The sequence below is a fragment of the Lagenorhynchus albirostris genome, chromosome 16 (genome assembly GCF_949774975.1).
Source record: "Lagenorhynchus albirostris chromosome 16, mLagAlb1.1, whole genome shotgun sequence".
Classification (NCBI taxonomy): Eukaryota; Metazoa; Chordata; class Mammalia; order Artiodactyla; family Delphinidae; genus Lagenorhynchus; species Lagenorhynchus albirostris.
This window is the reverse complement of record NC_083110.1, coordinates 78615583-78640609: the sequence shown is the minus strand read 5'-3', so window position 1 is coordinate 78640609 and position 25027 is coordinate 78615583. Positions and strand designations below refer to the sequence as shown.

The 25027-nt window shown below is 47.8% G+C and overlaps 1 protein-coding gene and 1 pseudogene across 2 annotated transcripts in view; one reads left to right on the top strand and one right to left on the bottom strand.

The window, feature by feature from the left end:
• Window positions 1–326: 326 nt before the first annotated feature.
• Window positions 327–15940, bottom strand: LOC132506958 (zinc finger matrin-type protein 2-like; annotated as a pseudogene).
• A 3723-nt stretch (window positions 15941–19663) lies between these two features.
• Window positions 19664–25027, top strand: part of C16H10orf90 (chromosome 16 C10orf90 homolog) — a 232496-nt gene continuing 227132 nt past the window's right edge. For both annotated transcript variants that reach the window (XM_060126531.1, XM_060126529.1), the window contains exon 1: window positions 19664–19903. In XM_060126531.1, coding sequence (XP_059982514.1) covers window positions 19664–19903 — 240 coding nt within the window. The remainder of the gene's footprint in view (window positions 19904–25027) is intronic.

Here is a 25027-nt window from a genome sequence, read left to right as displayed (position 1 = left end):
TATGATGCTCAGAGGAGATGGACAGATGAAAAGGAAAAGATGCAGGGGGAGTTTCGGGAAAGCAGCCTCAGAAGCAGAAGTTTTTCTTCATTGGGAACTCAGATGATCAGAGGTGCTCTGTCTCCAGTGAAATACTGAGGCTGAAGGAACATGCCACAGCACGTCCCTTTGCATCCTGTGCTCTCTCTGAAGGCAGAGGGAAACCACAAGCGCCCACCCTCTAGCCCTCTCCATTGCCGCTCTTAAGGACTTTCCCCAGTACCTCCCCAAAAATGACATCCACATACACAAAGTTAGGCCTGGCAAAGAGCCAAGCATAGAAAGCCTCAGTAACTCTTCTTGGTGGAAGCAAAGCCAGAGAAGCCCATCACAGCTGCCACCTTCCTCCTCCAATGTCAAGTCCTCCTCTGCCCTTCTTTTCTTCTCCTTCTGTTTCTCTTTCTCGTAGGCTTTGGCCTTTTCCTCCTCTTCTCTGAGTTCCTTTATCCTTCCCTCCAAATCATAATCCTTCTTCTTCTTTTCCATTTTCTTCTCGTTGACTTCAAAACATTTCTTCACCTGATCCAAAGTGGAATGTTCCACACATGTAGACATGCCCAGGTTTCACTGATGTTTCTTTCCGCTAATGTGATCCAGGAAGTTGATGGAGTCTTTCAGCACACCGTCACAGACATTGCAGTAGTATCCTCCCGTCTCAGACTGTGGGGTGGTCTTGGTAATGACAGTCGTCCTCCCGGGTTTGGATTCCAGGTCCACCTTGGAGTCCCTATGCCGGAGAAGCTCTCGCTTCCTGGGCCGCACTGGTTTTCCATCCTTCTTTTCTCTCTCTTCCGTGAGCCTCTTCTCGGAGAGCTGTCCATATTCATCTTTGTCCCACTTTCAGCAAAAGTCCAAGTTTTTTGTCCCACTGCCGACGCCATCTTCACTGCCCCTCACTTATTTTTAAATCAATACTTACATCCTAATTTCAGGGTGTTTTCAGTCTCTCTGAGTCCAAGTTCATTCTTGAATCTACAGCGATTTTCTGACTCAGTTCCACAAACGCTGTAAATACATTTCTATTTTTCTAGCTCTAGAGGTTCCATTTTACTTATCTGTGCATTATTTAGGAGGGGTGGTTTCTTTTGTGATAAGGCTTTCTTCGAGACAATTTCTGCAACTATCCTGGCAGGCAGAGAGGTTGAATACGCCTCTCTGGTTTTTGTGAGGAGAGAGTATCTCTGTTGGACTCAGAAATGCCTTCAGGATTCTCTCCAGTGACTCCAAAGTTCCGTTATCTCTTCTTTTCCTCCCTTTTCTCCCATTGTCCATTTTCCATGACACCCCACACAAAGCATGTCGGGTAACAAATTGCATGTTCTTGGGCTCCATTATCGTGAGACTCCTATAAGGGGAAATAGGGAAGTTTATCGAGCTCCTACTAGGGCCATCCTCCTAGGCACTTCTCTGAGGTGTTTAAAATTTAATATTTATTCTAATCCTGTACGTGAGACAATCTCCTCCCACCCATTACTAAGTAAACTAAGCCTCCATGGCAGAGGCAGAGGGAGAGGCCAGATGGAGAATCCAGTTGTTCCCGATTCCCAGTAAGTCCTTGCCCTTCTGGCACTGTGATTCTTTGATCCATCCATGGATTCCTTGAGCCAGTGGGTTCCTCTCTTTGTCCAGCCTGGTGCAGGTGGGTTTCTGTCACTGGCAACCCCCAGAATCCTAACACACTGTATATATTTGACCTTCCACAAGACTTCCACTGTATATGTTTGACCTTCTCAAGAGCTCCTTGAGATTAGCTCCTGGGTCCATTCTTACGCTCTCATCCCCAGCAGAAGAAGGAAGAACATCTTCTGAAACCAAAATGATCGATTGATTGAAAATTGAACAGAATCTTTGAAATCAGGATTATTTTGCAAATTTGGTCAAAATTTGGGCCACTTGGTCTTTTAATATAAAGTTCCTTTCAACATGAAAATTCCGTTAGTTATAACCAAGGCATGAGTGTGTAAAAACTTGGAAATTCCCATCATGAGGACTTGAGCGTCTTCGAAGATCATTGACAGTGTTTCCCTGAAGCCCTCTCCAGAAGCCATTCATGAGTGAGCAGCTGGTGAATTCGAAAGGAAGAAGAAAGGAAGGCAGGGCAAGGGAAGCTGATGGCCTGGGAGAAGCCTCTGGTGTTGAGAAACGGGGGTGGATGAGAGCCTCCCTGTGCCCATCCTGCAGAACCAAATGAATCCTAGTCGGTGTGACTGCTTGACTGCAAGGTACAAACGTCTGCTCGTGTAGGTGCAAGTAATGTGGGATTTGTGGTCAGAATAAAAGTGTATTCCTTGGATCCCAAATACAGTGAGGACCGGCCAGCCAGACCAGGGTGCCCTGGCAGCTCTCTCTCCCCTTTCATCTTTAGTGCCAGTCTGCTTTTTTTGCTCTCTGCAGCCCAGCTTCTCTGGTCATCCCCTTGCACACGGTCCTGGCATGGTCAGCCTTAAACAGCAGAGTCCTCAGCTAGTTGGCTCATTCTCTTGTTCCCGATGACAAAGCTTCTCTGAGGAAATTTGATTGGCTAAGCTTGAATCGAGCTTCCACCTCTTAGCCAATCATCTGCAGTCAATGGGGTCATGTTATTTAAGGAGCTCTCTGATGGAGAGAGAAGCTCTCAGTCAGTACAGCCTGCTTAAGAAAACATTGCAACGACTTAAACTTGGAGCAACATTTGCAAATAATTAATAGTTTAATAAGCATTGTTAACTGTAGAAAATGACTCACCACCAGTTCACTAGAAAAGAAAACAAATCTGGATCCTTTTGTGTATTTCAAGAATGACCCAATTACAGTATTCTTGACATACACTGGGTTTTCCTGGAAGACATCTGCTGTGTGTGGCGAGGTAGCCTTGAACTTCACGTTTAAGCCCTGTCATGTCTACAGTGGCTTGCTTACAAGGCTGTCAGGTGGCAGTGTTTTATGCAAATGATAGCTCCCTCTTACAAGGTTGTATATTTTTCTAACTTAGCACACGTGCATGTTCACGTAATCCTCGAAAGAAATAAGGTGAAAGAGCCACAGCAAGATAAATGTGGGAACATGAATCGGGATACATGAATCGGGGGATACATGGATCGGGGAAGAATAAGCTACTGTTATGCCACTTTGATTACTTTTTACATTGTGACATGATTGATAGAACAAAAGCAGGACAAGACAAGATAAAATAAAGATGGGACTTAAGCCTATTAATCAGATTAAAAATCACAGTGCAGGAAGCATCCTGTGAACACAATTGGCTGAGATATAAGAAAACATAAACATGTCCCTCTTTCCCCTGGTAGACAGGTAAGATATGAAGAAAATGAGGCAACTATGGGGAATTGAGTGAGAGTAACAGAGATGCTTGAAATCATGGCGCTTGGCCCTCCCCTTTGCTCCAAGTCAATACACAGGGTATAGTCTCTCCCTTCTATGATTTGTCTTTTGTGGGTGGGCTTGGGTCCATGTGTGGAGAGAAGTGGTGTTGAAGTCAAAAGGATGAACAGAGACCTCAGGATGAAGGGTGGAACCCACTGGCTCCTGAGCGTGAATGGAGCACAGAAGCCATCATCCATGTCCCACTAGAAATAGCTCCAGGTTGAGTGAAGTCCAAGGAGAATCTCTTGGTCTATCAAAGTCAGCAATAAAAATGAGGTAGGACCACATCAACAGATGAATGGATAAAGATGATGTGGTATATGTATATATGCACATTCATACATACATACATACATACATGCACACAATGGAATATTGCTCAGCCATAAAAAAGAATGAAATAATGCCAATTTACAGCAACATGGATGGACCTAGAGATTATCATACTAAGGAAGTCACACAGAGAAAGATAAATATCATATGATATTGCTTACATGTCTAATCTAAAAAAAGATACAAACGAACTTATTTACAAAAGAGTAATAGGCTCACAGACATAAAAAACAAAATTATGGTTACCAGTTTTCTAATTTAACACAGTGAATGTGTGTGGGGGAGAGAGAAATTAGAAATTTGGGATGAACAGATGCACACTACTATATATAAAATAGGTGAACACCAAGGACCTACCCTATAGCACAGGGAACTCTACTCAATATCTTGTAATAAACTATAATGGAAAAGAATCTGAAAAAGAATGTATGTATATGTACAGCTGAATCACTTTGCTCTTCACCTGAAACTAATACAACATTGTGAATTAACTATACTTCATTTAAAAAAATGATTAAATAAAATGAAATAGGACCAAACCAGAGAGCCCTTGTATAATTAGGATGCATTGGGTCTGGGTCATGAACTCAAACCGAGTTTAAACAGCGTTTGGGATTAATTTGCATGTGCAGCTGGTCAGTCTAGAGCAGGGCGGACTTCAGGGATGCTTTGATTTGGCTACTCCGTGTCATCAGGGGCCTGATGGCTTTCTGTGCATCCACTCTGGCTTCCCTGCTGTCAGGCTCTGTCCTCAGGGGAGAGATGACTGTAGAAGTTCCAGACTTCACAGCCCCCTCCTCCTCCAAGGCACAAGGAGCCAGTGTCTCCCAGCCTGCCCAGACCAGGGACGAGCATCTTCCTTGGAAACCTCAGCAAATTCTCCTCCCTCCAGAGTGGAACTGGAATTCACCCAAGACAGAGGGTGGTCAGTGGCAGGGCTGCCGTAGGACACTTCTGAGGACTAGCGAGAAGAAGTCCACCCTGGACAGTGCCATCCACCCAGTCCTGGAGAAGTCTGTCACAAGTTCCTTGAGAGTGGGGCTGTAAGAAGACCAACCACAGTGGGACCTCTAATGGCAGGCTCTTATTCTGTCAGGGAGAGCCCCCCAACCCTCTCATTTTGGGGCAAGTGGGTGAGCTCGGCCCCAAGATCAGAGGTGGAGGTGACGCAGCAATGGTTTTGCAAGGCTCAGGCATTCACAGTTTTGAACAGTGACAGGCAGTTCCCAGAGCAGCAGAAAAAGGTTCCCAAAGAGGGTAACACCTGAGCTCTCCTTGACCCCACTGGAGAAAGGGGAGGGGAACAGGGTCATTGTTTCTGGACCCTCAACTGCCCTTTCCAATACAAGTTTGGTGGCCTGGTGGACACAGGCCACATCCCCACTGCCACTTGTCATCGCCAACGCAACTTGATTTATGATGCTTCCCAACCCGCCGCCACCTCTACCCCACACCGAGGAGGAAATAATTCCAGTTCTGTGAAGTTTCCTCCAGGATGGGGGCTCCAGACGACTTTCCATCATTCATCCCCACCAGGGAAGAATTTTTAGGGCACTCCTAATATAGGACCAATTTTTGCCTCTGAAGTATGACCACGAGCTATTGTATTAACATGTTCTATACAGATACTGAAAACAGATGAGATAAAAGTATGTACAAATAAAAGATGTCATCTTTCCCCACCCCCGTGGACACAGCATGTCTGTGCAAGTGCCCAGACCAGGTTTGGAGGCCATTGTCCCAGGGCCACCAGACTTCAGGAGCCTTGAGAGCAGGCACCATGCTCGGTTTCTTTCTTAAATTATTTGTAACTGTGGTGAAATATACATAACATAAAAGTTACCATCGTAACCATTTTATGGGTACACTTCCGTGACATTAAGTACACTAACATTGTTGTGCAGCCATCACCACCATCCATCTCCAGAACTCTTTCATCTTGCACAACTGAAACTCCATAACCATTAACTAATAGCTCCCCATTCCCCTCTCCCCCAGCCCCTGACAACTCTCATTCTACTTTCCACCTCTGTGAATCTGACCACTCCAGGTACTGCATATAAGTGGAGTCATAGAGTTGTCCTTTCGTATTTGGCTCATTTCACTTAGCATAATGTCTTCAAGATTCATCCATGTTGTAGCACGCGTCAGAACATTTTTTTTGTGGCTGAGTAATATTCCATCATATAGATAGACCGCATTTTGTTTATCTGTTCATCCATTAATGGACACTTGGGTTGCTTCCACTTGGCTGTTGTGAATAAGGCTGCAATGAACATAGGTGTACAAATATCTCTTTGAGACCTTGCTTTCTTTTCTTTTGGGTATGTACCCAGAAGTGGAATTGCTGGGTCACGTGAGAATTCCACGTTTAATCATTTAAGGATGCGCCATATTGTTTTCCACAGTGTCTGCACCGTTCTACCTTCCCACCAAGGGTGTGCAATTCAGGGACCGTGTTTCACTGAACCTTGTGTTCCTCCTGCTTAGAACTGTGCCTGTTCATCAGAAAGTGTCCATGATGGAGTGAACGCCTGAGCAAGAGGCAGCCTAGTTTCACTGAAATTCTGGGAGAGTTGGTGGGGGGAGGTAAGAGCTTCAGCTCCAGCAGGGACAAGGTGGGCTGGCAGCAGGGAAGTCTGGACACCGGGCAACAGAAGGCTCCACCTAGTGGGACCTGCACTTGACTCTGAATTATTCATTTTCTAGCTAAGACGCCAAAGGGGCTGCCACTCCTTTCTTCAGAGGACTCAGGTTGTACCTTTGAAAACTATTTTAGCCTTTGCCATTGGCTGGCAGGGTGTATGCTTCATGTAAAGCTCCCCCTTCCCCAAACCAAACCCTCAGACTTTCTGTTTTCTTCTATTTGAAAAGGGCACTGGATGGTCTGGCTCTATATTCCTGGTTCATTTCATTTCTCCAAAACAAGGCTGTTTTCTTGTTTATGAAACAGTGAATCTGGTGTTATGGTCAGTAAGCACTTTAGAACGAACTCTCATTGCCCCGTTAACTTAGGCTAGTATCACATAGTATTATAATTTGTGTTTAAATTCAGATTGGGATAGAAATTACTTAAATCGTGGAGTTGCTTCTTATTTCACATTGTAATAGGAAATGTTTCTATGAATTCAGCTACCTAAGATAAAATGAATAGTTTTCTTTGTTTTTTTTTTTCTTTCCCTTTTTTGGTCATTGTTAGTGTACTCAAAATTCTGATCAATGAGTTTGCGTGTGATGCTGAATAACAAACTCTTTGAACGATCCCGTTGAAAACCAGTCCCTCTTCTTTCTTCAGCCCTTTTTTGGAGAGGGTTATTTTCCCTCAGTGTCCTGTGTTATACTGACCTAAGGGAAGAACGGGTAACAGGGAGAAATAAATGTCTGTCTAGTGAAAAAAAAATAGGGCCATCAACCAATTTGAATGTTAACTGTAGGATGAGAAGCACAGAGAAACCTTAGCAAAGGCAGAAGGCAGGAGCAAGGAAACCGAAGATGGGGAGAAGAAAGCATGCAGGAAACCCGAGGAGGCGCCCTTTGTGATCAGCTCCAGGGAGGAGGGATGGAATCCGAGGTCCATCCCCTCGGATGATGGGCTGGCCAGGGACACAGGCTGGGCAATGCGGCCAAGGGCGAAGAGCCCCAAGACTGAGAACCTGGGGACATGAGAAAGGGGAGAGAGCGAATTTGCACCTTGAGGTAGCCTCGCCCCACACCTGGGGCCCGGGCGCAGGAAGTTGGCACAGTGGACAGTGCATGCTGGACATAGACACTGGCCAGACTGGTCCAGCAGGCTTCATCTCCTGTCAGCGAGGATGCTACAGTTTGTTTGTCACCCTTGGCCTGTGGAGGCCTCTCAGACAGGTGCTGAGGAGGGCAGGGGGAGGGGGAGTCCACCAGGTGATCAAGATGGAACACACCTGGATAAACAACAAGGTCCTACTGTGTAGCACTGGGAACTATATTCAATATATCTTGTAAACTAGAACGGAAAAGAAAAAATAAAAAGGCTATTAAAGCTGAGTGTTAGAAAAAAAGAAAAAGAGGGAACACACCTGAGGCGATCGGGCAGGTGTGGGCTTCCTAACGGGCGTGAGATCACTTCAAATGCAGCTTAGAAAGGAAATCCTGTTCTAAAGAGGTGTGCAAGGGCTTCCCTGGTGGCGCAGTGGTTGAGAGTCCGCCTGCCGATGTAGGGGACGCGGGTTCGTGCCCCGATCCAGGAAGATCCCACATGCCGCAGAGCGGCTGGGCCCGTGAGCCATGGCCACTGAGCCTGCGCATCCAAGAGCCTGTGCTCCGCAATGGGAGAGGCCACAGCAATGAGAGGCCCGCGTACCGCAAAAAAAAAAAAAAAAAAAGAAGAGGTGTGCACTTTGCTGAATTATATTCAAACCTCTTAATAGAAAGCTATTGCCCCAAGAGGGAGACGCCTATAACAGGGTGAGGGAGTTACCCATTCACGGACACAGATGGAGTTCGGACAAAGGCCGGAGATACCCATGCTGGCAAACTCTGGAGAAGTGGCGGGAAGAGCAGCTTTGCTGTTACGGAGTCTGTTCCTTTTGCTGGTGCCCTGACAGGGATGCCCCCGTAGGGATGCCCACTGGGGCAAAATCGGCTAGGCCTACACTTCCCTTTACTGGTTCTGAGTCAATAAGAGATAGCCTTACACTCTCTTGGCCTGGGTTTCAGAATAACACCTCGGTGATACTTCCTCAGGCTTACACCCCCTTGAACACAGGTTGGAATCAGAGAAAAACCTATAGCGAGGCATTCAGCCTCTCTGTGACCTGCCTGAGTGTTTGACAATCCTTCACCCTGATTCCTCCAGGAGAAGTAGTTCCTGGGCCTCTGAGTCACACCAGGTACTCTGAATGGTGATTAACTCAGCATTCTGTGAGGAAGGCTGATTCGTGGCCTCTGGCAGTCTCCTTACGCACAGGCTTCATTCCCTATTTGTCTGTGTGGATGCATTTGTGACCACACTATCACACGTAACCAATGGTTACTGGGATTCTGTTCTGAGCAGGGCACTGAGCTAGCTGGACATTAGGAGGACCCAGCGGAGATTCTGATACTCATCCCATTGAGAGCAGAATGGGCACCACCAAAGTGCCTGGGGGACAGATTTCAAGGTCAAAGATGAGACAGGAGAGGTCCCTGAGGGACCTAGAGTTTAGGTGTCAAGGGGACACCATAGGCGATTTGGAATTGGGTCCAGCCCGGGTTCTCCTGAGAGCAGAGCCTGCAGAAGCTGACCTGGGATGTGTACCCAGGAGCAGGCATGAGTGAGGAACCAGGGAGGGAAACTGAGAAGATGGGAAGGCCAGGGAGAGGGTCTGTGGGGCAGGCACCCTGGGCAGCTGGTGCCCCGTCACCTGTGGATGAGCGTTAGGAAGCACATCTCAGGCCTGTCCCTGGGCATCCGCCAGCCCCTGATCCCACTGACCCAGGTGGCCCTGCTGGTGGCCCTGAACAAAGCTGGCCAGAGCTGCACAGAAAGAGGAAGACGGGGTGGAGGGGACTGGATGGTGCCACAAGAGATGTGCGATTCAGCGACCGAGGGCTCCAAGCGTGGCCTCAGGTGCAAGGTCTGCATGTAACTCCAAGCCACGCCTTTCCAGATATTGCTGAGAATGTCCTGTAAGTCCTTCTCTTAGGGCAACCCCCCAACATCCACATTCATAACAGCCTGGCATAACCCTATCGTTCATCCGAGCTTCAGGCAGTGGAAAGGGGGCAGGGAAGGAGGCGCATGGAGGAGGGAAGGCAGGGAGGAGGAAGCAACCTTGAGAACCACCACCAGTGGCACCGCGCCGTGCTCTCCTGGGCTTCACGTTCTTGGGGGTGAGGGAGAGACTATGGAAAACAGTCATAAATATATATGTTGGGATAAGAAGTAACATGAGGAAGAACCGAGTAGGGCAAGGGAGGTGTTTGGCCTGGGAGGGTCCATTCCAAAGACGGCATCTGAGTTGGGGGCAGAGTAAAGGGAGGAGAAGCTGAGCAGATGTACAGGGACGGGAGACCAGGTGGGAGTGTGATTAGCAAGTCACAGTGGCAAGTAACTCTTCATAGAATCATCTGGATCAGGCTCCCCTCCCCTCCCTCTAACTCTTCCAGCACATTCCATGGGGCAGGGGCTGTGCTGCCTTGTTCTCAGCCATAGTCTTAGCCACAGTCAAAGCCAGAGTCTTAGGCTGGTCTGAGCCTGGTGCCCAGCACTTGGGACCGTTCACTGCAAGGTGCACACATCTGGCGGGCATACCGCTTTCCTGGGGCGCACCAAGCCCAAGCATGTACAGCGGCTGGGTTACAGGCTAGAGAAGCGGGTTTGGTCTTTGGGGCTGACTTTCCTGTTTCACTGGGGACTTCCTAGGATTGCGGATCTTAGAGGTCACGGAGAGTGGTCAGGGCCAATGGAAGAGGTTCTGCACTTCGTCTCAGTCCTGGCTCTACCGCTTACCAGCAGGGGCCTCACCTGCTCATCTGTAAAATGGGAATCAAGATCATCCTCTCGCACTCACAGTGCTGTGAGAACTAAACAGGGCAATGAGTGGGACGATGCTTGGGAAAGAGCAGAGAGTGATGGAAAATGTCATCATTGGGGGTGCCGGAGAGCTGAGCCCTGTCTCCTGGACCCCCCGCTCCATCCAATTTGAATCCGGAGATTCTGATCCAGGGGCTGGGCGGGGCCTGAGGGTACATGGTTTCACAAGCACCCAGTGCTTCTGTAGCACAGGGAGGTTCGGTAACCCTGGGCTAGTCTACCTGCCACAGTCAAAGCAGGGGTCTCCTCTCTGGCTCACGGTTACAGAGTGAGCTCACTGCCTCACCAGAAGGTCTCATTTCAGGGGGCTGCAAACCTTTTCTGTCAAGGGCCAAAGAGCAAATCTTTTTGGCTTTGGAGGCCATACAGTCTGTGCTGCATTCACTCAACTCGGCCAATCTGTGAAGAGCAAAGGCACTGCAGATAACACGTACACAAATGGGAGTGGCTATGTGCCAATAAAACTTTATTTACAAAACAGGCTGTGGGCCACATTTGGCCCACAGGCCATAGTTTACAGGCCTCTGGTCTTATTCACTGATGGACAGCTGAGGTGGCTAGAAAATTCTTATATTTATATGAAATGACCTAAAAGGTAACTTGTACCAGGCCTATTTTATTTTCAGAAAACGCACATGGACTATTACACATCTTCCGTGGATGTGTTTGTATGTGTCTTTGTGTGTGTGTGTGTGTGTGCGCGCGCAAATACAATCATTACACGGAACTGGTTTTTATGATGTCTGGGAAACCAGGAAACTGCCCACACTGGTTGCTGGTCTTACTGTGTGAGGATGACCCGATTGGCCACCTGTGTTTCCTCCATAAAGTGGGAGAGAACCTTGGAGTTACCACTTTGGTACCCAGCAAAGGGGATCCTCTGGGGGCTCAAGGAAAGCCCACCCTCTGACCAGGACAGGACAGGGGCCTGACTGCCAGTGGGTGCATGTGGAAGGCCATTCTCTGTCAGTAAGTGTCAGCTGTGGCCTGGGATGAGGCCTCACCCGCACAGGTGCCTGCCACTCTGCACTGAGGGTGGGGTCTGGTTGCCTCCCAAGCAGCTGCCCGCCTGCTGTCCCCATGGGAGGGAAGGTCAGGGTTGGGAGTCCCAGAGGTTGGCAGTGGCCACACTATCTGCTGGTGCTAGGCCTGTGGTTTCCCCTGGGGCTTGGGTGTTTTCCTGATAAATATTGGATTTCAGGAATTTGTTCAACACACTCATTAATTCATACAAGCAAGGAGACATGGCAAAGAGTGACAGTCAGTGTATCTGTGAGAGGACATCTGGGCAGAGTGGAGTCCTCTCTCGGGGCAAGGCCATAACCCCCCCTCCTCCCCCCGCCATGTTGTTCGTTGCCCACAGCCCGGCCTGGCATCCGTTTCTCGTGGCAGGACAGTGACAAGTGGCTGACACTAAAGGTTTTCCTTTTGGGTAAAATTGACCGTGGATGTAAATACCAAATTGATTTTTTTATTTCCTTAAAGTTTCAACCACAGTCTTCACCACCCCCTCATGCTTGCCAAAATATATACTTAAAAATCAAACAGAGTTTCTAACAAAGTCATAGGTTTTCTTTATTCAAAATCTATTCAGGGGCTTCCCTGGTGGCGCAGTGGTTGAGAGTCCGCCTGCCGATGCAGGGGACACAGGTTCGTGCCCCGGTCCGGGAAGATCCCACATACTGCAGAGCGGCTGGGCCCGTGAGCCATGGCCATTGAGCCTGCGTGTCCGGAGCCTATGCCCCGCAACGGGAGAGACCACAACGGTGAGAGGCCCGCGTACCGCAAAAAAAAAAAAAAAAAAAAAAAAAATCTATTCAGACATTGGAGAGAAAATATGAAGATACCATTTGTTGTCTTCAAATAACTCATTCCTCCCAATGAGTTTGAAGGAGGGCAGTGTGATCTCTCCCTTGTGGGTTGCTTTGGTTTTTACCAGTATTAGAAGTGGCTTTGAACGGGGAATTGGAGTAGTTGGCCTAGAGCTGAACACCCAGCGGGTGCAAAGTCAATGATTTTTGAAAGCTTGCAAAGGGGGAGAAAATGAATCTTGTGGATGAATATGGCAATGTGGTTGGTGCCACTGCTCCAGTTTTCTCGTTGGTTTTGCCACTTCCACTTGGAAAGTTAGGAGAAACATCAAATTATTGTAGTTTCCAAACATTGTATAGTGAAGCGGAAAAAAAGGTTTTTCCATTTACAGAAAAGAAAAAGTATACAGTTTTAGTGAGTAACTCCAGGGACCAATTTGGGGAAATTAAACAGGATCTGATGCTTCATGATAAAATGTGTGCATGGAAAGTGAAAAGTGAAGGTCTTCCGTTGACTTTTGTGCATGTAAGGCCAGCCATGGGAGAGAAAGTATACCATACGAGAAAAGATAGTTGATACCTTTTCATTTTATTCATGCATTGAACAAATGACTATTGAGAACCTGTCACTGATCACTGAAATGATCACCCCTTTTCCATGCATTGATGCTAAAACCCAGCACAGCTGAATGATTTGCAAGGGAATGGGGTTCATCAGGCAAACTTACATTCTCTTCCTACCTTAAAAGGTGCAGGACCCCATAATCAGCCAGATTATTCCCAATTCTTTTGTTTTGTTTTAGAACCCCAGTGGGTAGGGATTAAGAGGAGGAGAAATACATTGCGTCATTTCTAATGCAGCCCTTGTGAATTTCACACTTTTTTTTTTTTTTTGCGGTACGCGGCCTCTCACTGTTGCGGCCTCTCCCGGTGCGGAGCACAGGCTCCGGACGCGCAGGCTCAGCGGCCATGGCTCACGGGCCCAGCCGCTCGGCGGCATGTGGGATCTTCCCGGACCGGGGCACGAACCCGTGTCCCCTGCATCGGCAGGCGGACTCTCAACCACTGCGCCACCAGGGAAGCCCCACACATCTGTTTTAAAAGGATGATTGTTTAGATGCTCTCACAGCAAGCACTGTGCCTCTGAGAGAAAACTTCAGCTCCCACCTGATGAGTAAAGCACCCGTAAATAAAAATGTCATTTTCCCCAAAAGGGAAATCAAATTATGAACTCAGAAATTCATAGTCACCTGTTTTTATTGTCGCCTAAATGCTTTTAGTTCTGCACAGGCCCTGCAGAAAATCAGCTCTGAAACTGCATAATTAGGATGTCTTCCATAGTCGTAAATGCTAATCTTATTGGAGAAGAGATTAAGAATTCATAGGCATAAATTCCTGGCATCAGGTACCTGTAGTTCCTTTTCTTTTTGAATAATTCATTATTTAAATACTTCATTGGATGCCCTATACAACCCTACATGTTGTATCAGGGGCAAGGGAGAAAGAAGAGATTAATTTCACATATATTTCAACACTAAATACGCTCAAGGCTTATTTATGTTGATTTGGTGTCACTGAATTGCAATTGCTAACACTGGTGCAGCTTTAGTTAGTTGCCTCAGGGACCGATTTGGGGAAATTAAGTAGGATCTTCTGCAGGACATTAATAAGGTCAGGGACCTAACTTTTATAGATGACTGAGTATTTGGTTTAAGAAAAAAACAGCAAAAGATTTAGGTAGTTGTTTTCCAGAAAGAGTGATGATTATTTGCAGTAAATATGGCTTCAGTTAAGGCCTCCCCTTCTTGGCTGTGACACTTTATGGCAAAATGTATGCACAGAGAGTGAAAAGTGAAGGCCTACGGTTCACTTTTGTCCATGCAAGTTCAGCCATGGGGGTTTGGCAGCCCATCAGGCATCCTTCAAGACTGCAATGTCCTTTCTTCTTGAGGGTTTCTCAGGGTCTCCATCAGCCGATGCAAACCTCCCTCGTTGGGAGCACTCCCTGTGCTCTTGCTCTGGGGACCTGCTTGTCAGGCATCTGTCCCACTGCTGGACGGTGAGTCCTCTGTGGAAGCAAAGTGTCCCTTTCATCTGCGTGTCTCTGCTGCCTGTACAGCGCCCGGCACCGAGAAGCACGTCACGTGTGTTTGTTTAATAAAATAATGGATTTTCAAGGACGAGCCCAGACTCTGTTGGTTGCAAGTGACAGAAACTGAAATAGTTTAAGCCAAAGGAGAAAGTAGTAGAAAGATACTAAGAGAAAGTATAATTTTCTAAATATATAGTTTATTTATTCAGGTGCACAGTAAATGGATTCAGGTATACATACACATGTATCCATTCTTTTCCAAATTCTTTTCCCATATAGGTCATTACAGAATACTGAGCAGAGTTCCCTGTGCTACACAGTAGGTCCTTGTTGGTTATCTACTTTAAATATAGTGGCGTGTGTATGTCAGTCCCGAAGTTTCACATACGCTGACTACCTGACACAATGTTCACACCAAACTGCTCGGCGGGGAGGCTATCTCTGTTTTGCATTTGGGGAAGTCGTCAAGGCTGTCCTGCCCTGGTTCCGGTCACCACTGCATGGTGGAGGGAGTCCTAGAATTGGGCTCTTATGATGTCCCATTCAGTCCATTTCTCCTTAACCATCTTCCTTACTTATTATTCAAATAATATGTCTGGCAATTTACCACTTTGAAAATCTTTGCCTTTTGAGGGTGACTACCGCTGGGGTCTGTGGAGCACACGCCCAGTGCCAGGCTGCCCCGAGCCCTTTACCCGTGCCAGCCCTCCATCTCCGCAGAAGCACAAGGAGGGAGGCACTACGGTGACCCTATAAAACAGATGGGGAGACCGAGGCAACGGTAGTTTGCAGTTCACCCGAGGTTGCAGGGCCAGTGCTGGGAGCCCCAGAGAGAGCTGAGTCTTCTGACTCAGAGACTGTGCTTCCCGATGGGGCAGTGATGGGGCTGTGGAGATGGTGGCCCCGTTGGGAGTGAGAGTGCTAGTTCCAGGGCTGTTGGAAGGACCTGAGCCCCTTCCTCAGCCGCCCAGCCGGGAGGAGGCTCTCTCTGCAGGGGGCCTGCTGCCTCCCCTGGGGTGGGGGACGGCCCTGGGCGGGAAGCCGCTCTCTGCTGTGTCCACGCACGGCCTGGATAGACCCACTCTTACGTTCAGGGGTGTCAGAGCCGCTAGGGGCTTGTTGATAACTGAACTGAAGCGCAGGGGAGGGGCTTGTCTGTAAGTCATCACACGCTACTGTGTTTGGGGCCCCATCCCCTGACTGTGCCCTTTCCATCCCGCTGACTCTCCACCAAGCATCACCCCCTCCGGGCCTCTGTCCTCTTCCTATGATGAGGGACCAAGTCCGACAGTCCTGAGGTTTCCGACCAGTCTTACTGACCAAGAATTCCCGAGACCTGCTGAAGGTCACACTGACACCGAGGCCCCCTAGAACGCAGTTCCTCTGCGGGGTTTCCGATTAACCTCTCTTCCGATTCTCCTCAAACGTGAGGTGTATCCGAGAAAAGCGGGGGGATTGTACTGGGCGGAGCGGGCGCGCAGCTGCCAGCGCTCAGCTGTTACCTGGAGACCCTGAGCTTGGGACCAGAGCCGGGGGTCAGAGGTCACGCTCCGCCATCAGGGTCGGACAGTGACCGTGGTCTTCGCGGCAGAGAGTGAGGCAAGAGGTGGTGGCGGCCTTCTCCCCGGGGCCCTCCAGGCCCTCCGGCCTCGGGCTGGCGGGTGAGCTGGGGGCCCGGGGACTGGCAGGGGGCCGGGCCCAGCCCTTGAGGCGGCCGCGAAACTCTCCCCATCCCCGCCTCCGAGACCTCATGGGGGCGGCCGTGTTCTCCACGGGTCGTGGTTCTTGGGGCCCGGCCCCCTGTTTGGGCGGCCTGAGGGCCGGCGGGGTCCCGGGCGCCCGGCTCCCTCGGTGATGATGGCGGGGCAGGGTCTGGGGACCTGGCCCCGAGGGCGCCGCCAGCTGGGAGCGGCCTCTTCAGCCGGGCCTGGGCATTGGCGGGAGGACCCGGACTGGGCTCTGGACGAGGGCTCCCGGGGGGGGGGGTGTGTAACCGGCCCCCGCAGGCACCCCTTCCTCTTAGCCAGGCCTGGCCCTCAGAGTGTGAAAGTCGAGCCTTGGGACCTTCCCTCTCTTGTCAGGACAGAGAATCACATTTGTTTTGGCGGAGATTTACAGGAGCATCCTGACGGACCTCAAGAACAAAGGATCTGACCCCAAGCAGTTTGCAGCTAACCACGCCCCTCCCTCACAGCTTCGGGTTTTAAAGGCATGAGCCACCCGTCTCCTTCCGGGGCGCTGCAACAAAACTTTCTCTGCGCCAAACTCCGACGCTTTGGCATCCTTTGGCCTCGCTGTGCATCGGGCACACGGACCTGCATTTGGTAACAACGTGACTGCTTTCTCTGGTGGCCGCAAAGGCCGGTTAAAGCCCAGCCCTGTCTGTGGTCAAGGGAAGAGAAAGTCAGCCGTGACGATCTTAGGAGCCTCCGTAGCCACTGCTGGCTGACACGGCCTATGACAGGCGGCTCTCACCAGCGGCCAGCACCCCTCAGCCAACCTCTCATTGCTAGTCAAAGCAGTTGGATGGGCAGTGCACTGGCCTCTATGTTGCCCAGGGTCCTTTGGTGTGCTGTGGTGACAGGAGAGACTTGGCCTCTTTTTTTTTTTCTTTTTTTAACCAGGTTTGCAGGAGCTCCTGGTTGGGAACAGATGGGTACCAGCAAAAGCTGGTTCAGATGGTCACTGTGGGGTCTCAGGAATGGCCTTCACAGCCCCCAAAGAGCCAAGTGGTACCCTCTTCCTTTGCTGTCCTTGTTTAATTTTAATTTGTTTATTGATTGAATGTCTTCCCTGGCTTTTTCTGGAAGCTTCCAAATCTAAGATGGCACCCCCATGCAGCTCCCTGGGGCATGTCCAGCCTGCCTCCTGGGCATCAATCTCGGTTGTGCTGTGTTTTCATTGGAAACATGACTGCCATCAGTTGGTCTTGACCTTCTCATTGACCTCCTTGGGAGAACCACAGGCAGATCCGGACAGTATTGTTTAAGGAATAGGGAACTCCACTGTGTGGTCTTGGGTTGGCATTTAATCTCTCGGGGTCTGTTGTCTTAACACTCAAATGAGAACGTTGGCCTAAATTACCGCTGAAGTCTTCTCTATCTCCTACTCTGTTTTCGTTCTCGGCTTCAACATTCCCATTGCCTCCGAAGGGGCAAGTTTAACATTCCACCCTCCAAGTCCCAGCACCGCTGAGTGTGATTGGCTGAGCTCCCGCCTGCCGCAGGAAGGGTTCGGTTCTGAGCCAGGGACTGATGCTCTGTTTTCAGGAAAGTCATTTGGAATCATGTCTTCATTCAGTCTACCCCACGGCTTTCCGTGTGGAGAGGGAGAACTCTTCAAGGCGCGTATTTGCCAAAAGCTGAGAGGAGGCTGCCTGCAGAAGAGAGTCCTATGTGGGCTCAGAGCACAGCCCAGGTGCTTGTCACCTGCCCTCTCCTGGCCCAGACCCCTGATCCAAGGCTTGTAATTCCCACTTCTCAATGACCGCGTTAACAGAAATAGTACCAAAACGTGAAATGAAGTGAAAAGGAGTATATCATCGGCATTTCTGAATGATCTGAAATTCAGAATCCAATAATTTTCAGCATCCTTTAAATCTCCACTATAGTAAGTCCTCTACATATGAATGAGTTCCGTTCCGAGAGCACGTTCATAAGTCCAATCTGTTTGTAAGTCCAACACAGTTAGCCTAGGTACCCAACTAACACAATCAGCTATATAGTACTGTATTATAATAGGTTTATAATACTTTTCACACGAATAATACATAAAAAACAAAAAATAAAGAAAACATTTTAAATCTTACAGTACAGTACCTTGAAAAGCACAGTACAGTAAGTACCAGCTACATCCTTGCTGTTTTACACTTGCTTCCGGACATCCTGAGCTTGAAATAAAGATACTGTACTATTGGACTCTATACAGTACTGTACAGTAAAGTACACAAAAGCACAACCACTTGTTGAGGATGCATGCACGTGACAATGTACGCCAGGCATGTGAACTAACTTACGTGATTGGACATGCGAACGCACGTGTGCATTTTTGAAAGTTTGCAACTTGAAGCGTTGTATGTAGGGGACTTACCGTATATTATATGGGTAGAGAGAATGTTACTGAGTCCAAGCTCGTACTGCTTGCTGCAGGACAGGCTGATAAATTGAGAGAGGAGTTGTTTCAGCAACAAATAGCAACTTTATTCCAAAGAACCACCTTCCCCAAGGTAGAATTCAGGCTTCTTTTATACCAGAAGGGGAGGGGGTGTGGTTGGTTGCTGCAGATTTCTTGGTGTCAGAATCCTTTGTTCTTACAGCTGTCCACGGAGGTCTGGTCACAATGTTCCTATAAACCTCGAAGACAAAGGTTAGTCTCTGTTCTGCAACATTTTGCAACTTTTTATCTCTATATGAATGGAAAAGTGTTACACCCATAAAGGTCAGAGCCTTGAGAATGGGCTCTCTGTATATTTCAGGCTCTAGGCAACATTCTTAACTTGTAGCAAAAACAATAGAATTCAAAGGTTAGTGTAAAAGAAACAGAGCTGATTCAGAGGCGGATTTGTTCTTCCCTATGAGGAGAACTGTGTTCAGCCTAATTTGGGCAGAAAAAAGGCAACTGTTCTTTGGAGATGATGCCTTATGTGCCTCTATTACATGCTATTTGCTCACCATTTCGCTCACCTGATCCTCCTAACAACGCTGTGAGCGGCAGGCATTATTATTCCAAGTTTCCTCATGGGGAAACTGAGGCTCTGGGAGGTGAGGGGATTCCCAGGGTTGGCTGGGGACCAGAGCCCTCAGCTAAGCCAGGGCACTCCCCCAAGTGGCAACCAGGACATCCTACCCGAGCTCTGTGTCTCTGATGCCAGCTTGTACCCATCACTGCCTCTGTGCTCGACTTTTCTTTTTCACTTGAATGTGTTTCTTATCTTCTCCAGGGCTGAGGTCACCCTTTGTGTCAGTAGCAGTCTGTTCTTGTTCCTTTCAGTCCTGGCAAGAAAAAGCAGGAATTCTAAAAAGCGGCAATTATCACTCCTGGTTCCTTTGTACAGCGCCCCGTGAATAATTTATTTGGATTCGAGGGGCTGGAGACTGAAAAACATATTGGACCTCGCGGTAACCAGGTGGATCTTGTGTTCAGAACTTGAATGCAGCGGGAAAGAGAAATGTGCCTTTGAAATCCGAGAAGATTTTGAGCACCTGAGAACACAGGTGGAAGTGCTGGAGCCGGGCAGACAGCAACCAGAAGGAGTATTTTTATAGCACATAAAGGTCACCCTCGAGGTTCCCACGTGCAAATCCTATATTCTTTGCAGCTGGGGTTTGAGAACAACTAGGTCTGGAGCTGGAAAACTCCGGGAGAGGTCGAGCCCAGGCACTTCCCAAGTGCCTCCTGCTACACTCGATACCTGGATTAAACAAAGAAAATTGTGTTTGCCAGGCGCGCTCGCTGAAGTCACAGGATTCCCGTATCATGCGGCAGTCTGGAATTTCTACAAAAACTCTTCAGAAGGGGTATGCTGCCCGCCACGCGGAAACAGCCGTCCACCGGACTTTTCAGATCAAAACGTTTAGTACAGAGTTGAAAAACCATGTGATGGTCATGGATTTTGTGAAGAGGAACTGGTTTCCCTCCCAGAGAAGAGCCAAAGTTTGTATCATCCATATGTATCAAGGCCTGAAGACAGCTGAGCAGACAGCCAGCAGATACGAGGTAAGGTTGAACTTGGGCACACACCTCGTTCAGAGAAACGGAGCGTTGCGTTATCAAACGGACAGGTCAGATGTTCTATCTGGTCTGATAAGTCGTCGGTTTGTAGTTTTTCCTGAGGTGTTTGGAAAAGACTTTCTCATCTCTTAATTTACTTTAGTTTTTGAAATATGAGGGGGCGGGAGCATAGTGGATAACTAATTTACACGTGATACACGTCTGCATCTACAACATTTAATAGTGCGCCAAACAGTTGGATAATTTGTATCCACCTTTAGAAACTGTGGTACATTTCTGGGAGTTAAATATTCTTAGCTCTGTAAATGTGCAGTCATCTCTTTTTAAAAACAAATTCCTGTTTGTTTCCTGATGGGTTTTGCAGGAGAATATCTATGCCTTGCCTCGATGAAGTTAAAGTAGAATGATTTAAGTTACACCAGTAAGAAAGGGCTTTTATTTCTTTGAGGGTGAGCTCTTATTTTCAAGCAGAAATGACTTTTTCTGGGAGAAAAAGGAGAACTTGGGAGATTTAGAATGTCAAAGTGGGATAAACACATTGCTCTGAAACATTCTCGTATTCTGAAACTAGAAGAAGCCACAGGCAGTTATCCTTCAGAAGGTAAACACACATGAAATCTGATCAGTGCTTTATAGTGCATGGACTAAATTATGAATGACATTGTAATTGATTCCCATAGAGCTCACCTGGCCATCCCTTTTGATAAATGTAACATGCGAATTGCTAATGTTTTATGGAAAGACAACCTTTCTGAATACTTATGGTGTTATTAGGAAAGGCTTCCCATGAATATGCTGGCAAAAACTCCAGGTCTTTCGTTCCCCACACTGGGCTTCCTTATTCCAGAGCAATGTCAGAACCTGTTCTGCAGGGTTCAAGGCTGGCTTCTCCCAGTGCCAGCCCTGGGATTGTGAATTTCCACGTTCGCCACAGAGATATAAAGGCCATGGAAATAATGGTGTTAATTAAATTCAGTAATAGTTGTTCATTGGTTCATTGCTTAATCGACCAGAGCAAGAGGTGTGCAATTAGAATATAATTGAAGGAAACCAGAGATGTTATTATTCACAAGGAATTAATCAGATGGGGCAGAATTTTATCATTGTATCATTTTCACTGAGGTTAGTTTTCAGTCCTCCAGAGAGAGAGAAAAACTTGTTGAATTATATCAGCTTGCATTTTTTTTTTTTTTTTTTTTTGCGGTACGCGGGCCTCTCCCTGTTGGTGGCTTGCGGTACGCGGGACTCTCCCTGTTGTGGCCTCTCCCGTTGCGGAGCACAGGCTCCGGACGCGCAGGCTCAGCGGCCATGGCTCCCGGGCCCAGCCTCTCCGCGGCGTGTGGGATCTTCCCGGACCGGGGCACGAACCCGCGTCCCCTGCATCGGCAGGCGGACTCTCAACCGCTGCGCCACCAGGGAAGCCCTCAGCTTGCATTTTAAAAAAAGTGTTCATGGCTACATTTTATACCCTCAATGGCAAAGAGCGGCTCTTGTGTTCCTTTTTTTTTTCTTTGGTATGCATAAAGCTTTGTTTATTCCGGTAGCAACACTGAAGGTAACAGTGTGGAAAAGTGCACCTTTGTAGGAGATTGTAAAAAACATCTATTATACTGACAGTTGCAGCTACAGCATTTGTGTGACTCAACTCCCCCCCAAGCCACATTTCCAAATACAGCCGACAGCTGAGGCTGCGTGCCTGCTGCTTGAGCGTAGCCTGGGGGCTAGAGTCTTATGTTCAGGTGAGTCGGAGACGCACAGCAATCAGGCTGGTCAGCTGGACAGTCCTCAGCACGTCTGTGATGTGAAAGGCGGTCCAGGCAGGGCCTGCTTCCTCCACTCAAGGGCAGGCCAAGTTTGAAAGCTCAGATAGGATCTGTGCCTCTGATCCCTCTGAATTCCGAGCTCTGTTCTTTTAGTTAGCAAAAACATTTCACTTTAAAATACTCCACGTCCATTGAATTGTTCATGTTCTTCCCACTGGGGCATGTCAGCCATTTAGGTTAGGAAACCCAGCAAGAAGGCAGCTTTCTTGCTCAGTCTCCAAGCTGAACTGACGAGAGCCCAATTAACAGCCTCTGGGTCCTGTTACACTTGGCCCAGTGACCCCTTCTCTCTCTCCCTCCCTCCCTCCCTCCCTCCCTCCCTCCCTCCCTCCCTCCCTCTCTCTCTCTCTCTCTCTCTCTCTCTCTCTCTCTCTCTCTCTCTCTCTCTCTCTCTCTCTCTCTCGAAGGCTCCAAGGCCATTGGTTCATCTGCCAGGGCTTTAACCATAAAGTACCTGATGGGGTGAAAAATGAGCACGGTCACTGGGGTGAACTCTCAATGCACAAACGTGCTGGATTAAAGGAACTGGCTGGTTCTCCAGGAAGAGTGAGTTTGAGAGATTTTGTTTCTGTAAAAACCTTATGGATTTCAAGTCCTCCTCAGGAAGACATACAGATGTATTTGAGTCGAGTTTAAAGTCTAAAACTGTGACCTGACTCCTGAGCTGTGTTAATGCTTGGAGGTGCTGCCTCTCATCTGGGACGGACCTAACTCTGGCCCAGGGATGGTCCAGCCATACTCATTCCCTTGCTTAAACTGCCTTGTAATAGGGATGACAAGCTATGTACTGTCACGTCTGAAAGGCAGCGGGGATTGGAAGCAGGTGGCGGTGAGGGGGCTAAAGGTCATGCTCTGCATGTTTGCAAAGCCTTGATCCCTGCTGACTCCAACGTGCCCCAAACTATTAAAGCCACAGTGTGTTCAGAGCCTTTCTCCTCCTGCAGACATACCTGATGAATTTCGGACATCAAAATAACCGTAACTGGGCAAGGAGATGGATTTTTATTTGAGCTCTGGTCGCTGTCAACATTGCAAGCCTGGCCACCTTCTGAGATTCCCTGTGAAGCAGGGTGTGGACAGTTTCCCTGATGTTAGAAGGGAAGCCACGCAGAATTCAGAGACGTGCTCACATCTCCCAGAGTTGGAATGTGAGTGGGCATCTGTTAATTGATCGAGGAGACCATTCTGATGATAGGCGTGGGCTGGGGCACGCCAGCCAAGTCTCACCCATCTGTCTTCATGTAGATGACAGTTTCTCATACATTTAATCATTAGACGGACCAGGGAAAGTTTCTGTATTTGGTGATCACCATTTAGCCATGCTTCTCAACATTTCCCCAAACCTCTATCATTTCCGTCTCCCCTTCCTACTCATCCTTTTTTTTTTTTTTGGACTTGGCTGTGGTGCTCAATTCTGGCTGAATAGAAGAATCATGGCAAACTTTTATTTTTTTATATTTATCTATTTTTTGATAATGTCTACCCTCTGAGGAGTTTAGACATATGCACGCACCCATAGTACCATCACCACAATCAAGGTACTAAACATATCCATCACTGCTGAAAATTTCCTTGTGTTCTTTTGCGTGTTGCTTTTTTTTTGGTGGTAACAACACCATGAGATCTGTCTTCTTAACATAGTTTGAAGTAACAGTACCACATTGTTAAGCGTAGGCTGTATGTGGTATAGGAAAGCTCTAGGGCTTATTCCTCTCGCATAACTGAAGACTTATACCCATCGAGTAGCAACTCCACCCTCCCCCTCTCCCTCCCCCAGCCCCTGCAACCACCATTTTATCTTCTGCTTCGATGAATTTGCTTAGTTGTTATACTTCATATAAGTGGAGTCATGCACGACAAATCATGCCATTTGTCCTTCTGTAACTGGTTAATTTCACTTAGCATAATGTCCTCTAGTTTCATTCGTGTTGTCACAGATGGTAGGGTTTCCTTCTTTTTTAAGGCTGAATGATATTCCAGTATGTGTATATTACATTCTCTTTATCCGTTCATCTGCAGGTGGACATTTGGGTTGTTTTCTCACGGTGACCTTTACAAACTACATATGCCTGTGGCCCAGAGCGGGTGTTTGCTTTTGCTGTGTTCCTTTAAAGAGCATTGAACTTGGTTCTGGCATGAGGTTACGTTCCTTGAAAACACTTTGATCCTTTCGAGCCTGACTTCTCGGCAGATTTTAGTCAAGGGCAGTGCCTCTCAATCATGGGGGATTTCGCCCTCCACCCACACCCCACGGGATGTTTGGTAATGTCTGCGGACATTTTTGGTTGTGACAACTCAGGAAAGATGCTACTGGTACCTACTGGGTAGAGGCCAGGGATGCTTCTAAATATCCTGCAGTGCCCGGGACAGTCCCCTGCGCCCAGAACAAAGATCTGCTCAGCCTGAGATGTCCACAGTGTGGAGGCTGAGGAAGCCTGATCTCGTGCTCATTCAGGCCCAGTAATTTTAAAAATTGATTTTATTCAAGTATAGTTGATTTACAATCTTGTGTTAATTTCTGCTGTACAAAAAAGTGATTGTTATACATATATATACATCCTTTTTCATAGTCTTTTCCATCATGGTTTATCACAGAATATTGAGTATAGGTGCCTGTGCTCTACAGCAGGACCTTGTTGTTTATCCATTCTACATATAATAGTTTCCATCTGCTAACCCCAAACTCCCCTTCCATCCCTTCCCCAGCCTCCTTCCCCCTTAGCAGCCACAAGTCTGTTCTTTATGTCTGTGAGTCTGTTTCTGTTTCGTAGGTAGGTTCACTTGTCTCATATTTTAGATTCCACATATAAGTGATATCATATGGTATTTGTATTTCTTTTTCTGACTTCCTTCACTTAGTATGGTAATCTCTAGGTCCATCCATGTTGCTGCAGATGGCGTTATTTCATTCTTTTTTATGGCTGAGTAGTATTCCATTGTATATATGTACCACATATATATATTCATCTGTCGATGGACGTTTAGGTTGCTTCTGTGTCTTGGCTATCGTGAACAGTGCTGCTGTGAACATAGGGCTGCATATATCTTTTCGAATTATAGTTTTGTCTGGATATATGCTCAGGAGTGGAATTGCTGAATCCTATGGTAGCTCTATTTTTAGTTTTTTGAGGAACCTCCATACCGTTTTCCATAGTTCAGCCCCACTATTAAGGCATGATCCTTGTGAGGACTCAACTTAATGTCCCATGTACGTGAGATCTTTCCACCAGGGCCAGTGGAAGCACAAACGGTTTCCAGCTCTGGGTGAGGCCCTGGGAGTGTCCAG